The sequence below is a fragment of the Dromiciops gliroides genome, chromosome 5, assembly GCF_019393635.1.
Source record: "Dromiciops gliroides isolate mDroGli1 chromosome 5, mDroGli1.pri, whole genome shotgun sequence".
NCBI lineage: Eukaryota > Metazoa > Chordata > Mammalia > Microbiotheria > Microbiotheriidae > Dromiciops > Dromiciops gliroides.
In genome coordinates this window covers 218,994,807-219,011,429 of record NC_057865.1, presented here as the reverse complement: position 1 = coordinate 219,011,429, position 16,623 = coordinate 218,994,807, and the positions used below count along the sequence as shown (strand labels likewise).

At 52.2% G+C, this 16,623-nt stretch overlaps 1 protein-coding gene across 1 annotated transcript; it reads right to left on the bottom strand.

The window, feature by feature from the left end:
* Positions 1-2,691: 2,691 nt before the first annotated feature.
* Positions 2,692-13,489, bottom strand: ATG101 (autophagy related 101). Its single transcript, XM_043967163.1, has 3 exons — positions 13,364-13,489; positions 6,010-6,310; positions 2,692-3,555 (listed from the first exon to the last, which is right to left on the bottom strand). The coding sequence occupies exons 2-3, from the start codon at positions 6,259-6,261 to the stop codon at positions 3,151-3,153; spliced, it is 657 nt and encodes a 218-aa protein (XP_043823098.1). The 5' UTR covers positions 6,262-6,310; positions 13,364-13,489; the 3' UTR covers positions 2,692-3,150.
* Between the last annotated feature and the right edge of the window lie 3,134 nt (positions 13,490-16,623).

Here is a 16,623-nt window from a genome sequence, read left to right as displayed (position 1 = left end):
GAAAATCAACGAGTCTGGTTTTCAGGCAATGCTCTCTCCGTGTCCGCAGGAGCGCTTTTTGGAAGTTTAGACGACTGTTTGGGGGTAAACTCTTCAATTCCCAAGAACCTAGAGAATGCAAAATAGGTTAAGATTGCTATCCAAGGTCAAGGCCAGGGCCGTGTTTATCCGCTGGAAGTTACGTTCTGGACAGGGGTTGAGGCGCTAGCCTGGGAGGGGGAGGGGTCCTTGTAGACCAGGGCCCCCCGCTGTGCCTTGAACATAATACTTGTTCAGTACATTTATTTTTAATTATGAAGGAAGGGGGAGCGCGGGGATTGGAGTAAGTAAAGCACCGGGAGGGGATAGAAATGTTTTTTCTCTTGGGAGTCCCATCTGAAAGCCCGAACCGACGACGGTGTAGATAGGACAACCTCTCCTTCCGGCTTCTGGAGCGTCCAGATCTCAGGGCCCTGATACAGGGTTAATGGGAAAGGGAAGAAGCCAATTGTCAGAGCCCTTTATGGAGTTGTTGCGGGTTTTTTTTGGGGGGGGGGTCCGCTTTAAGGCCCCTCCCACTCCCTTTTACTCTCTCTCACCTCCAGGATACAAGGACCACGCTGGCCTCCATATAGGGACCGCCTTCCGCTGCGGGCTCTCACCTCTGCCGGGCACGGACCCTGGGACCCTCGAAGGGCTGAGAGGCTCCCCTGCTGGCCCGCACACACTCCGGGGTTCCAGATCCCTGGGTCTCAGCTCGAGCCGGGTCGGGGCAGTCTGGTCAGCCCGCCCTCGATGGTCAGGAGTCCGGGCTAGTGGAAGGATGGAGGGGACGTCTCCTCTGGAGACCCGAGGCGGCGTGTCCCAGGGTCCCCAGAGTCGTGCCCCGGGAGGGGGGCGGCTCGGTCGCTGTCCCAGGGGTCAGGCGGCCCCCGGCGCTCTAGGAGTCGTGGCCGCCTCCGCACCCCCAATCGTCCTCCCGGGACTGGCGCCGCTCCCTGGCCAGCAGACCCGCCAGGCTCTCTGCCCGGAGAAGCAGACTCCCACCCAGGAAGAGAACCCCGCACAGCACGAGCAGGGAGAGGACACCCAGCACCGCGGCCTGCAGCACCCGGGCCCCCGAAAGCCCCCCAGCCCCTGGCTCCAGCCCCACCCCCGGGGACAAGCCCGACACATTACAACAAGAGGCCGGGACGCTTTCCCCAGCCTCGGAGCCGTTCATCCTCCAGGGCCGGCAGATGTGTGCAAGAACCAGATGTGTGCAAGAACTGCCCATTCGGGCTGGGGAGGGGCGAGAGGAGGAGGGCGGAACCACTGGGTTCCCCTGAGCCCTCTTCCTCCAAGGACTTTCTGCCGGTGAGCTCCTTCTGCGCCCAGGCTCTGGTAGCCCCTTTCAAATTTCCCAAATAACCCCCAGAGGGCCCTCAGCTAACGCTCCGACCCACCTGAGCCAAAACGACCTGCCCCACGAAAGAGCTTAACTCCCAGTGCAACTCTTGTCACTCCAACCACTGGCCTCCCTTCACAATTCTCACCATCTCCACTTTTCCCTGGGGCGGGGCAGACGTCCCAGTCCCTCAGCCTAGACATCTCGGTAAGTATAATGGAAAGTGTGTTGGCTTTGAAACCAGAGATCTTGCCATATTACCCCTCGGTGTGACTGAACTTTTCTGAGCCTCAGTTTCCCCATATGTAAAGTGAGAGGGAGGCACCAGTCTCAATGACCTGGAAGGTCTCCAATCTTTTGATCCTAAACTGAAGGCCAAAAGATGAGAAGGGGCCAGGAAAAGAGTCAGCAAATCTTGGTCTTTCAACTTGCAACACTGTGAATCTGCTTTTAGTAGGATGGCATTTGAAGTTGTTTTTTCCACTGGGGAGGCGGCTCCCAATCCATCCACGCTCTTCCACCAGATGCCCATTCAGACAGACCGAGAGACATTTTGCAAAAAAAGGTCTTAGGGGTAGGAGGCTCCAAGGCTGTGGATGGGGGTGAAGGCAACGAGTATGGTTTGGAGCGACTTAGTCTTTTGAGTTTGCTTGTTCTAAGTGGCTGAGCACCTGATCAGTGACCCAGTGGGAAGAGAGGAACACAGGAAGGAAAGGCCTTTTCCAGGTCTAACTGCTTTATCAGGGAGGTTTGAGTGTTGGCAAATACATACATTCTCTCATTCTCTCATTCTCTCTCTCGCTCTCGCTTCCTCCCTCCCCTTCTCTCTCCCCAAAGAACCAAGGCATATGTTGTCATCATCCAAATTATGGATTTGAAACTGGAAAGGACCTTGGTGATTATCCCATTCCATTCAATCTGGCCCCAAGTAACTACAGACCTTTGCGTGTACCTCTGCAGACTGCTGCTGCAAGCCAGGGAGAAGTAAGTATCAAGGCCTGTCTGTCCTGAGGATAACACTGGAATGCTATAAGCAGAGAGCGCCGCAGACCCTGGGGAATCAGCACTCCCATCTCTCTTGTCCCCATCGGGCAGGATCGATCTCAGGAAAGCACAGGGAGAGCCCCTGCTCCCCAAAGTCTTAGGCCACACACTCCCGGAGCCCAGCCCAGCCCTGGGGCACAAGGGGGGAGGCCTAGAAAGCTACAGGGCAGGCGCTGCCCCTGGCTCAGGTCGTGTCTGTATCCTAGAGCTCACACTTTGGCCCACATCTCAGGACAAACCACAGGGCACAGGACTGAAGAAGGGGACGGTCACGCCAAAACTCACATTTCCAACTTTTATTCACTATTCCTTAGTGTGTTTTCTGTACAGAAGAGGAGGAAGAGGGGCAAGGGGTTCCCACACCAAGGGTCTGAAAAGACGGCAACGGGGTCCTAAGCAAGGACCTGAAGATGAAGGTATCTTCAACAGCTTGAAAGGGATGGGAGGGAGCCTTTGCTGTCAGCCAAAATAAAAGGGGGGTGGGGGGGCTTCAATCAAGAAATCATCTGAGGAGGCTGAGAAGGGCCTGAGGATACCAGGGTAACTCCTAGAAAACTTGGCCAGGAGGCCTGACTCCGGTCGGCCCAGGTACCATAAGCCCAGACTTTTGTCACCGCACCTTCCAAATACCCCTCAGGAGCCCAGAGCGGGCTCCCACTCCAGGCACCCTGCCCAGTCAAGTCCCCAAGGAAAGCGAGAACGCAATGAGGCCCACAGCGCCGCTCAGAAGGCTAGTGCAGCTAGAGGGCCAGCGTGTCCTTGATGAGCCTGCGCACGGTGGTGGTGACCGAGGTGCCCAAGGCATCTGTGATCTGGAAGGAGATCTTGTAGAGGTAGGGCTGCACATCCCGAAGCCCCGTGTCAAAGACGTTGTCCACCTCCGACTGTGTGGGCATCTTGGGCAGGTACTCGTGCCGGTTCATCACCTCCACGATGTTGACGACCTTCTCGCAGAGCTTCTCCCCCACCTTCTCTCGGCAGATCTGCCGCTCCTGCTCTGTGGCCAAGGCCACCACGTGGACCTTGACCGTCCACACCTCCCACGGGATGCACTCATCAGAAAATGGCCACCGGGACTTCTTCTTCTGGTAGAACTCCAAGGACATCTGCCCTAGCCCGTCACCGCCGGAGTTCCGAAGGGCATCCTAGGGAAGCAGAGGTTAAAGAGATGAGGCTGAAAGGCTCCTAGCTCTCGCTAGCTCTCACCTTGACCCCGGGGAGCTCCTTGGAAGGGCAGGGACAGGGCCCAGAGAAAGACCAAGGAATCAAATCACACCATTCCTCCACTGCCCCCTCAGCTGTCCTGGCTGGGGGTATGTGGGAGGGGGTCTCCAGCCCACCCCACCACGGTGACAGAACCGGACAACAGCAGTATCGGAGATTTCCAAAGGCTGCTTAGTCCCACTCCTTCATTTTGCAGATGAGCAAACGAAGGGCTAGACTGGTACGGCTAAAACCTTAGCCTGCTCCCGTGTTCTCTAGTCGGGCCTCTCCTCAATTCTTCAGCCTCCTCAACTCCCCAGGAAAACCTGAGTGTTTCCCAGTCTTTTTTTTTTTTTAAGTAAGGCAATTGTGTTAAGTGACTTGCCCAGGGTCACACAGCTAGTAAGTGTCAAGTGTCTGAGGCCGGATTTGAACTCAGGTACTCCTGACTCCAGGGCCAGTGCTCCATCCACTGCACCACCTAGCTGCCTAGTCTTTCTTATCCCCTTCCTTCAAAGCCCGCCTTTGTTTAGTCACTTCTTCTTTGGCTACAAGATACATTTTAAACTCCCTGCCTAGGCTATTGGGATTTAGAGCTGGAAGGGACTTTGGATTTAGTCCAGAGCCCTCGATTTACAGGAGAGGAAACTGAAGCCAAGAGAGATTAAGTAACTAGCCCAAGGTCACAATTATTAATTAGCAAAACCAGGATTCAAACCCAGGTCCTTGGATTCCAAATCCACTGTTCTAAAAAGGTCATTTTATAAAGGCCCTGTGGGGCAGCTCGGTGGTGCAGTGGATAGAGCACCGGCCTTAGATTCAGGAGGACCTGAGTTCAAATCTGGCCTCAGACACTTAACACTTACCAGCTGTGTGACCCTGGGCAAGTCACTTAACCTTCATTGCCCCACCCACCCCCCCAAAATAAAATAAAATAAAGGCCCCGAGATAGAGACACTTTGGACAATGGGTTAAGGAAGGAATGATGCCGATACGTCCATCCCTGGCTCCCCCTCCCTGTTCTCCCCAGAGAAGCCATCTGGGACCATCTGCTCTAGGAATTTCTCTGTGGTGTCTGGGGGGGCGCCCCCAACCCCAGCCTGGATGGCCAAAGATCCTAAACCACATTCTCAAGTGAGTCACTTACTGACCCAGGAAGCCTCAAATCCTAAAGCACGCTTCAGGGAATAGGTCTAAATGTCCTAATAGGGGGTCTACCAGAGTAAAGGCATCAGGCCTGTAGAAGGGATGGACTAACTGGGATTGTGCTGCCTGTCTCAACAGTGGCTCAGTCATTTGTAAAGTGCTCTGCCTTTTCGGGGGGGAGGGGGGGGGGTAGCTGTGGCAGGAGTTCCTGGACACTTAGGACCAGAGTTCCCCAGACTGGGTCCATTTGGTTTGTGTGAGGATATCCCAACAGGCTCCAGGCAGGGTCCTTTGGAAATGAAATCAGCCAAACTAAGTCACTGTGACTCTGCCCAACCCTCCCTCCGCCGGCCCAGAACCCCCTTCAGCCTCCTCTACTCTCTCTCCATCCGTCCTGACTCTCCCTCTCGGAGGACACTTACATGTTCAGGCCTAAGAGGACCAAGCTGGGAGCAGCTCCTGAGAATCAGGGTGCAAAGAAAAGGGAATGTCTTAGGAAGCTCCCTCACAGTGGACAAAGTACTTTCCCAACTGAAAAGTCTTCTCTCACTGACCGCTCGACCAGCGCCCAGGACAGACTCTTCCAAATGTCCTTCCAATTCCTTACAGCCCTATTCTCGGTATGCCTGGAAATGGTTCTTTTCCCTTATGAAACCCACTCTCACAGCATGGTGTGTAACAGGAGGAAGGGGGGAGTGAGTGCTGAGCTCATCACCAAGAGATGGTGGTGGCAGCTGTGCAAGGAGGCAGGTGATTAGGAACAGAGTGTCTGGGAACTCTAAACCCACTGAGCCTCAGGGAGGCTAACAAGAAGAAAGCCTTAGGGACCCTCCAAATAGGTTCTGAGAAGCTGATGGCCCAGGAAACCAAATTAATCGGCAAGGACGAGGCCTAGGGCTCCCCTGTGGCTCCCACCCCGATGCCCTCTAGATCTATAAGGTGCTCAGATGACCCCGACGGGACACAGTTTCCCACCTTTAAAATGAGGAGATTCATCCTGGATCCTCCTTTCCTGGATGTGAGTTTTAAAGAACAAAAGGGTTGGGCTGGGAAAGAAATGGCTACAAGCTCCAAAGAAAGGGGAAAGAAAAGGACTTGGAGCAAGGAACCCACAAGATCCTATCCACCTAAGGACCAGCAGAGGACGAGAGGCGGGCTCTGTTGGGCTGAAAAGGGCAGTCTGGCCTGCTGCCCCCACCAGCTGGGAGCGCCCACAGAGCAGGAAAGCCCAACTCTGGCAGCCAGCCTACCTTGAACTCGCCGACCACCTTCCTCAGGGCCCGGTCCAGCTCATCGGAGGAAACCCGCACGTAGGTGAAGTCAATGAAGTCGCAGTCGATGTCCTGGGTGCCCACGGTGCCGATGGAGTAGGTGCCCTCCTTCTTGTAATGGAACTTGCCGGTGCTTCGGTGGAGAAGCACGGTGTGCAGCACGGCCAGCAGGGCCTCCTCCACCTGCCGCCCCTCCACGGACACTTCCAGGACCTCGGCCCGGCAGTTCATCCCCCCACCGCTGGCTGCTCCCACCAACCTGGCAGGGGGCTGGCTGGCTCTGGGGGGAAAACACACCCAGAAACACTGAGGACGCTAAGCTGATCCTCCCCCTTCTGAGGCTGCCCACAGACCCACCTCCCTCCCCGAAGCCTTCCCTGATGGCCCCAACCCCCCACACACACACACACACACTTGTTCACCCACAACTCCTGCGGCCCTTACTGTCTGCATCTCATCTGGCCACTAACTAATCAAGGTAGGTTATTTCTTCCTGAGGACATGCCTCCCCAACTGGGAAAGAGGGAGTCTTTTTCATCCTTCTCAAACACATATACATACTGCATACACATTTAAATGGATCCAATGGGTCCCCAGGACGTGCAAAGAAAGGTCTTGTGATAAAACAAGGCAAAAATGGAAGGCAGTCATATCCAACTTTTTGTTACCTCTTTTGGAGCTTTTCTTGGCCCAAGATGCTGGACTGGTTTCCTTCTCCAGCTCATTTTATAGATGAGGAAACTGAGGCAAATAGGGTTAAGTGACTTACCCAGGGTCACACAGCTAGAAAATGGCTGAGGCCAAATTTGAACTCACACAGAGGAGTCTTATTGACTCTAGGCCCAGCACTCTATCCACTGCACCACCCAACTGGCCTGCTCTCCAAGAGCTTCCAACCTACAAGGGGGGGATTCAGTATAACAGGGGAGTGTCTCTAGAACGTGAGAGCAGCCAGAAGGATGAAGACAGGCTTCCCATGGACAGCACAGGCGCAGAGGTGGCAGGAAGGCGAGGCCCTCATCCAGGCCGCCATCCACCCAACCACCACAAACCCAAGCAAATGCCCCTCCCTCCTTCTGGACCAGGCTCATCCCCATCTGACCAAAGGCCCCCTCAGAGGAGCCCCTCAGTGTGCAAGAGGCTTTCTTTAAACATCCTGAGGGCACCCGAGAAGGACTTGGGTACCCATACTCAGTCTTATTCTTGCCACAGGATCAGCCAGCCCCCTCCTTTCCTAGTTGCCCAGGCCCCTGATACTGGTTTGCTCCTCTCCCATGGCAGGTAACACATCTTTCCACAAGCCTCTGGGTCACCTGCAGCTGACTTTGCACAGGCAAGCACTCAACAGACAGTTCTGATTTATGGTCCTTCAGGAGGAGATGGAGAGAGAGAGAGGCAGGGGGCCACCTCACACCTTCTTGTGGGTCTGAGTCTTCACATTAATTCAGTTCCAGTCCAGGGCTTTGGAAGTGCACAGCCAGCGCCACCCTTCAGACCTTCCCCATAGCTGCTTCACAGGGCCCTAAGGAACAAGGCCCTAAGGTCTGGGCCTGGGCAGCTGCTACTGCCCTTCTACTGCTCCCCCAGCTTGGCTGCCCCTCAACCCGGTGGCCAAAACGAGAAAAGTCTATCCCCCCAGTCCCTGAAGTTTCAGTAAGAAACAAATCTTACTAGTCTATGCTCTGTATCAGTGGGAAACAGTGGCTATGGAGTCAGAAGTTATGAACTTAAATCCAATATATAACTGTGTGACCTTGGGTAAATCACTGCTCCTTCCAGGGTGGGCCCAAATTTCCTCAGGAATAAAATAAGGAGGCAGGACAGGATTGTCTCTACCATCTAACTCCTGTGAGGGCAGGGAACGTGGCTTACATATTTTCCCCCAATTCACTGCAAAGAACTGGAACTGAATATGTTTGTTGAATGAATGATGGTGATTATGTCCGCAAATATAAATTTCTTACCCAGGATTTCCAAGCTCTTCCCCAAGCCTTTCCTGGGTGCCTCCTTGCCTCCCACACCCACCTCACCCATGGTTCTTCTCCACCATCAGCCTCCCATGTAATAAAAGAAGTCCCACACCACGATGACTGTGTGTACTACAAATTGACAGGCCTCATACTTGGCCCTCACCACCGCCTGACAATCCTTTTATTTCTCCCTGATGCTATAGCCTATGTCCACAGTGGATTTTCCAAGCCATCTCTTCTTTCAGGTCTCCTCCTCCTCCTCCTTAACTCTGGTCCTGGCCTCTCAGTAGAGGGCATGGCCTCAAAATTTTCTTTTATGATGACTAGTTACTTCTCCCCAGGACTCCACCAAGAATTCCCTCCAATGTCTCCTCTTGGCCTTCCCCAAGGTCATCCCCAAAACCTGTGTCCTTCATCCCACCTCCCTTGGCAGCCTCCACTTCAATCACCCTCCCTTCATTTTCAGCCAACCTCTACTACCTCCTTGGTTCCTGTTCCTATAAGCATGCCCAAGCACCCCATCTTTAAAAAACCTTCACTGACCCTACCATGTCCTCAAGCTATTGGCTTATAAGTCCTCCCTTGGCCAGCCAAACTCCTAGAAAAAGCTAACTTCTTCGTCACTAACACTCAAAATCCATCCTAATCAAATCCTCATCTTCTTGACCTCCCCAAGGGTTTTATCATCATCATCATCACTATGCTCTCATGAGAGCTCTAGTCCTCCTGTGCCACATCACCAGCCAACAACTGGGTATTTCAAAGGCATCTCAAACTCAACACATCCTATGCAGAGCATTTTATCTTTTCCCCCAAACCCGGCCCCTTCTGAACTTAATTTCCATCAAGGATACTGCCCATCTTTCCAGACAGCTAGTCTGGGAACCTGGACATCACACCGAGCTCCTTACTCTTCCTTCCCTCACGCATCCACTTAGTCGCCAAATCAGACTGTTTCTACCTCCACAGCATCTGCCCACTTTTCTCTCCCCACACATGGCCACGCTCACCCTGGCCCTTATCTTCTCTTACCCGGACTTATAGAAACAGTCTAAGGGGTCTCTCTGCTTCAAGTCTCTTCACATTACAATCCTCCTCAAAGAAACAAAATGATTTTCCTGAAGCATGGTTCTGACCCTATAACATACACACACTCAATCGACTCCAGTGGTTCCCTATTAACTCATGGTCAATAAAGAAACTCTGGGGCAGCTAGGTGGCGCAGTGGATAGAGAACTGGCCCTGGAGTCAGGAGGACCTGAGTTCAGATCCGGCCTCAGACACTTAATACTTACTAGCTGTGTGACCCTGGGCAAGTCACTTAACCTCAATTGCCTCACTTAAAAAAAAAAAGAAACTCTTCTGTTTAGTATTTCAATATCTTCATAACTGGGCCCCATCAGACCCCTCCACATACCCTATAGCGGAATCAAACTGGCCAACTGGGGCAGCTAGGTGGCGCAGTGGATAGAGCACCAGCCCTGGATTCAGAAGGACCTGAGTTCAAATCTGGTCTCAGACAATTAACACTTACTAGCTGTGTGACCCTGGGCAAGTCACTTAACCCCAATTGCCTCACCAAAAAAAAAAAAAAAAAACTGGCCAACTGATTCTCACACTCGGAGCTCCTTGGCCTCACATCTTCAAAACTCGTCTGGAATATCACCTGCTACAAGAGGCCGGCCCTGATTCCCCCACGTGCTGGGTCCCCTCCCTCCCTCCCAGGGAACCTGGATTTCTTTTGCACATACATGTTATGTCGTGTCCCCTGAGAGAATGCAAAGATCCCTGAGGGCAGGACTATTTCATGTTGGTCTTTGTATCCCTAATAACCAGCAGACAGGAAGGAGCAGGCACTTAATAATGCTGGCTAATTAAGTAGCCCCTCCTCCCAGGCACGCAGCTCTGCCCTGGGTTTTCAGGCACGGCTACCTCCTGTTTCTCCTCCTCCAGTCTCACCATCCATACTGTGCTCTCTAAGCGCTGATGCCCATCAAGGCACTGGTCTCTGGCCTCACCCCTTCTCTCTCCACACCCCTCTCTTGGCGATCTTATCAGCTCCCAGGGCTTCAATTCTACACAGGTGAGTAATCAACAAGTATTTTATTAAGCATCTGCTCCATGTCAGGTCCTGGGCTTGGGGATGGGGACACAATCACAAACAATAAAACGATCCCACTCCTCCAGAGCTTCTGTTGGTCCAGCCCTCTCCTGAGCTTGTGCCAACATGGCACAAGTGGCTACAGCACATCACGCTTGCTGTGGACTCAAGAAATCAGAATTCCTTCTCCTGTCCTCTCTCCCGGCCCACACTTCTCTAACTTCTCTGTTCCTGTCAAGGGCACCACCAGCTTTCTAGTCATCCTCAACTGTTCCTCCTCCCCTCTCACACTGCTGCCCACCAAACTGGCATTCATTCCCACTGGCAGTCCATTTCCCACCTCCCTGCCTTTGCAGAGGCCATCTCCCACCCATGGGAGGCACCTACTCTTCTCTCTTTAGAATGCAGACTCTCTGAGTGCAAGGAACGTCTCATTTTTGTCTCTGTAGCCTCAGCACCTTCTCTAGGATCATTTCCTAAGCCCAAGAGAGCTGGAAGAGACCTTACAATACATCTACTCAAACCTTATTTTATTCCCAATAGACAAAGCTAAGGCCCAGAAATACTAAGTAACACTGTATTCAAAGTCAATCAGGTAGTAAATGGGATTTGAATTCAGGCCTTGTGTCCTCCACAATGACTTGCTGAATGGATTCCCTTCTTCCTTTTAGCTCTTCTCCCAAGCTGTGCCCTGGGACCTCCTAAGTTTCTTCCCAAGACCTGATGGATGGGTGAGCTCCACCAATCAGATGTCCTCCTCTCTCCACTCCTGGGTCCCACTCCTGGGACCCTCCCCTGACTTCCCAAAGCATCCCATCAACTGGGGAATGGCTGAACAAGTTGTGGTATGTGAATGTAATGGAATACTATTGTGCTGTAAGAAATAATGAGCAGGCAAATTTCAGAAAAACCTGGAAAGACTTAAGTGAACTGATGCTGACTGAAGTGAGCAGAACCAGAACATTGTACACAGTAACAGCAACATTGCATGATGATTAACTGTGATAGACTTAGGTCTTCTCAGCAATACAATGATTCAAGACAATTCCAAACAACTCATGATAGAAAATGTTCTCCACGTCCAGAAAAAAGAACTGGATTCTGAATGCAGATTGAACCATACTGTTTCTATTGTTTTGTTGTTGTTTTTTCTCTTTTTTGAGGTTTTTCCCTTTTCTTCTGATTTTTTTTTCACAACATGACTATTGCAGAAATATGTTTAATGTGACTGTACATATATAACCTATATCGGATTGCTTTCTGTCTTGGGAAGAGGGGAGTGAAGGGAAGGAGAAAAATTTGGAACTAAAAATCTTATGAAAACAAATGTTGAAAACCAAAACATCCCTTGGGGTTAGCTGCAAGGTCTGGCCAGTTGAATATCTGGCATCCACAGAAAGCACTAGTGAAGTTGGACTGGGCAGAGGGAAGAGGTTGCCTCAAAGGTCAGTGACATCATGATGTTCTCTGCATCACCCTCCTTTCCCCAGTGGCCCAATTCTAAATTACTCATCTGTAAAATCATCTAAACTGAGAACCTTTCCTGAATCTCTTTACATTTTCAAATGGATCTGAATCAAGCTGGTGGCTTCCTTGGCCTTGCCATGTCTGACCATCATCCAAATTCCCTTGGCTTAGAGGAAGAATTTACATTGTCCCACAACAATCTCAGACATAATATAAAAGTTTCCATCAACACCCTGAGGTTCCCCAGTCAACGCTCTGGCCCTAGGTCAGGCACTGACCACTTCCCAAAAGACAGATAGTACAGGCTGTCTGAACCTTCCCTTACATGCTAGAGAGCCTGTCCAACTCATCTTTCCCAATCATTATATTGATCCTTTCTTCCTCTGTTCAGCAGCCTATCAGTATGTTTGTTTTCATGGATCAAATCCAGACTTGGAGACAGTCTTCAAGGACGTTCCTCTCACCACTCTCTTTTCTGTTTTAACCTCCTGCATCTTCCCTCTTCCCAATATTATATCTTCCAGAAAAACTTCTCCTTTCTCTTTACCCAACTCATCTTTCCTATCAGATGAACCTTCACATAGACTTTTCATCCCAGCTTAAGAATACCTCTCACATTTACTACCAGAGTGACTTTAGGCAAATTATTAAGCCTCCCTTGGGCCTCAGTTTCCCCATCTGCATAATCAAGGGGTTGGAGGCTGTGGAGACAGACCATCTAGCGAGGTCCCTTCCAATTTTAATTGAAAAGCCTCCCACTGCAAATCCAAGCCTACTTACACTACAGGCTCTCGGGTCACTCCCCCTCAAGCCTCCACACCAGGAGAGGATAATGCCAATTTGCACTCCGGTCCTCCCCTGGCGTACCCCGAAGCAACAAACGTGGCTACCTCCCAACGAGAACACAGACCTGGAATCATGGGATTTCATCGGCCACAGTTCTTAAGACAACCCAAGAGCATCCACTTGGAAACAAAGTATCACCTCCCCCCTCAATGTGGATGCTGGGGGCTTTGCTACCTTAACAAGTGCTGGCTTGTTTGCTACCGTACTTCAATAAACATTTAGCGCCTACAACGGGCCGGGCCCTGTGCTAAGCCATAAAGTGCCGACGTTTGTTTGCTACCACAAAAAATGGTGGCAAAAACATGTTTGTGAATGTGTTGGGGAAATAAAATAGGCGCCTGTCCGCGGATGCAGAGATGGGAGGGATCGCGTCCAGTCCGAGACCTAGACCCCCTCCCATTTCACAGATGAGTAAGCTGAGGCCCGGAGCTGCTCGCCGCCGGGCCGGGGAGCAGGATCGGACTCTTGCACCAGCCCGGGGCACTGTCGCCGCCGGTCGCCCCCAAAGCTCGATTCGGGGAGCCCTCCCCACCTTGTCCCGGACGTCGGGAGGCAGGGGCGGTTGGGGCGGCGGGTGGCCTGGGGGCTGAAGGCACCTCAGCTCCGCCGGTGCATCCTTGGCCCCGGCGCCCTCCCCGAAGACTGTCGGGGGGGACCGCCCCAGACGGCGTCCGGCCGGGACTCGCCGCCAATCGGTTGGCCCCGCAGACAGAGGGACGCCGGCGCGGTGGCTGCGGGATCTTTCTGCTCCTCCAACCCCCTAGACGGAGCCCAGACGCCCGCCAGTGCCCCAAGGACCCCCGCCGTCCCCGGGCCCGGCCTAGCCCGGCCCGGCCCGGGGGGTCCCACCACGCGGAACCCCCGCACCTGGGGAGCGGCGCAGGCGCACTGAGCCCGGGGTCAGGGGCCGCAGAACCCCCGCCAGCCTAGGCCCAAGAACCGCACTCACCGCTTCGGACGAGACCATCCACTGCCCTGGGGGGAGGAGCCTGAGGACTCTACCACCCGCCCCCAGAGTCAGAGGTCTGAGTTCGGCCCGTTCCATCGTTCTCTCTTCTCCCGGGGGGGCGGAAAGGAGAGTCACGTATCTCTGTTTCGCCTAGGCATTAGAAAAGGCTTCTTTAATAACTGATTATCACTATATAATGTATTGTTCTTTCTGTGGGGCGAAAGATCCTTCTTTCTTTGCCGTTCGTTTCTTTCTGAGATTGGACCCCGAAAAACTGACCCCCTCTTTTGCCCGGCTCCATTCCCTCGACACCACCGAGATGCTGTTGTGCTTTGGGAAGAACAGTCCGACTTCCGGCATAGAGAGACGGTGAGCTGGGGGACAGAAAGACAATGAGTGCTCTCCGTCGCCCCCTGGGTTGGAGGAGTCACCGGGATCAGAACGTCAGCTTCGAGGCGGGGCTGTAGATCCTAGCATAAACACAAACTCGGATCGAGGGATAGTAGAGTAACCCCGGTTCTAGTCGGAGGGAGGACCGAGAGTAACCTTAAAGATAGGCTACATTTCCCTGCGGGGAAATAACCCGGGATAGGAGTCCTTGAATAGTTGTTGAAAGATCTGTGTTTTTCCCTTTGCCCCGTACTGTGGGGGTGCTGTGTGACGTTGGTTTAGTTGCTAAACGTCTCTGAGCCTCCTTTTTCCTACACTCTAAGGTCGCTGCTGGAACGGATGATAGAAAGAGAGCCTGCAGGTCACAGCCCTGCTGCTGATTTAGCTCTGTAACTTTGAGCAAAGTCACTTAACTGTGTATTTTTTATAAGCTTCAGTTTCCTCATCTGTAAAAATAAACAGAATCCTTGCCCCTGATTACCTTAGAGAGTTGTTTGTAAGGTTCCTATCAGAAAATGTAGGTTTAAGAATCCTGGGATTCTAGAACAAAGTTTCTTAAACTGGGGGGGGGGGGGGTTGAGCAGTAACAATGTGGGGGTCTCAAAAAAAAATAGCAGTACGGGGCAGCTAGATGGTGCAGTGGATAAAGCACCGGCCCTGGATTCAGGAGGACCTGAGTTCAAATCCAGCTTCAGACACTTAATATTTACTAGCTGTGTGACCCTGGGCAAGTCACTTAACCCCAATTGCCTCACCAAAAAAAAAAAAATAGCAGTAAATGTTTGATTTGTATACCTACCTTATATACCTATATGCCCAGGGTGGGGTGGAGAGTGGGGAACATTTAGGAAGCCTTGTTCTAGGATATCCAGGTGAAAGGGATCTTTGTGCCTAAAAAATTTCTATTGATTGATTGATTCATTCATTCATTCATCCTAGAACGAATCTTTCATTTTCCTCTCTTCCTCTCTCCACCCCAACCCGAACCACACTGGATCCAGACCTCAATGAATGTTTGTTGGCCCTAGACCCACCCCCTTTAGAGTGGGGGTTCATCTGCTTTCATTTTGGCTGCCCAGTCCCCAAGACATAGTAGACTGCTAATGGATAATTAATGGGATGTTAAATGGGTAATTCTTGATACTAATTCTACTGATGGAACACTTTTTCTTCACAGTCATCAGATTTTCCTCTCCCTGATTCCACTCCTCTGGGAAGCTTTCTCAGATTACCACCACCCCCATTCCATCCCTCCTCATTTATCCAGCTTTGTGTCTGGGCACTCAGGTGAAGTGAGAGGAGAAGAACAGGGCCATGGGAGTAAGGGGGTGGGTTAGAGAAGAGGGGTTTGGACCAAGAAACTGACTGCTAGTCAGACAGGTGTGGTGTCTTCTCCTGGCAATTGATAGACAAAGAAAAAGAAGGAGGGAAGGAAATCCTGAAAAAGGAAGGAGCTGGAACTAAAGGAAAAGAGCCAGGTTAAGGATATCTGGAACCGGCCTGACCAGCCCCCCTGGAGAGCTGGAAGAGGTCTGCATGTGAGCAAGCCATGTTCTACCCCAACACACACAAGTATACAGGTATATAAAGTAGGTATATATAACCTTTTCTGTTGCCAAATTTTTTGCGACCCCCCCACATTCAGATACATGACCTAATTTGGGGTTTAAGAAGCTAGGCCTGGGGGGCAGCTAGGTGGCGCAGTAGATAAAGCACAGGCCTTGGATTCAGGAGGACCTGAGTTCAAATCCAGCCTCAGACACTTGACACTTACTAGCTGGGTGACCCTGGGCAAGTCACTTAACCCTAATTGCCCCAAAGAAGAAGAAAAAGAAGAAGCAGCAGCTAGGCCCTAGACCCAGGATAGAAATGTAAGAGGATCTATCTAGCCCAAGAAGGGAGGAACTTCATTTGGGTCCCTGGGGGTGCAATGCAGAAGGGGTAGAAGAGAAGATGATTAGCTCTCTCCTCCCTATTGGTCCTAGTCTCACCTTCCTAGGTTGAGCTGCACTGCCCCAACCTCAAAGCCCTCCTCTCTCCCCTGGCCCCCACCTCCTGAGTGCCCTGTCCTAGGTACTAAAAGTGTAGAGTGGATGCATCCAACGGAAAGAGGCATTGGGCTCACTCAGGGAGCTTGCATCCTAAGGAGAAGAGGGGAGAAGCAAGAGATACCCAGTCCACAGACACCTAACTAAAAAGACAGAAAAGGAAGTGAATGGATAGAGCCTTGAGATGGGGAGGGGTGGAGTTGAAAGGGGTTTATTTAGTCAAGGAAGTGATGGAGGAGGGGAACATGGAACGGGATGAGGAAGGAAGGGAGGGACAGGGCTGGGTGGGGAGAAGGGGGCTGGGAGAGGAAAGGAGTTCAGGGCATCCCAGGCAGAAGGGGAAAGTGAGCAAGAGAGGGAGAGGGGAAGGTTTGCCAGGCTGGAGCACAGAAGTTAATCACAGGAAAGGGATAGGGAAGTGGGATTTAGAGGAGCCTTGAAGGGCAGACTGAAAAGCTGAATTTCACAGCTGTAGACATGAGGAAAATGACCCTGGTTGGCCTCCCCCTCCCTCTAAGGCAGGGCTGATCCCTAAGTCCAACCCACTGGAAACCTTAGGGCTGCCCCAGCATCCTTGCTCTTCTGCTGACCCCATCCCTGGCGTCAGTGCCCCTGATTTCGGCAAGGGTCAGTGACTCAGTCCCCAGCAGCAACAATGGGGGGGGGGTTGAAGGTGATGTCAGGCTCCGGGTGTTGCTAAGAGTCAGCAGACCCTGCTCCTGGGTTGTCATGCCCTAGGGAGCCCCCCTCTCTTTGCACTCAGCACAGGCAGACACTGGTCTTGCGGTGCGGGGGCGGCCCCTGGAGGCTTTTTTGCTCTGG

What these genes read in the sequence shown, in the direction of transcription:
- ATG101 (XM_043967163.1), bottom strand. Translation starts at nt 6,261, where the DNA reads ATGAACTGCCGGGCCGAGGTCCTGGAAGTGTCCGTGGAGGGGCGGCAG. An exon ending in AGGTGGTCGGCGAGTTCAAG is followed by an intron (nt 3,556 to 6,009) that starts GTAGGCTGGCTG and finishes CTGCTTCCCTAG; the next exon opens with GATGCCCTTCGGAACTCCGG.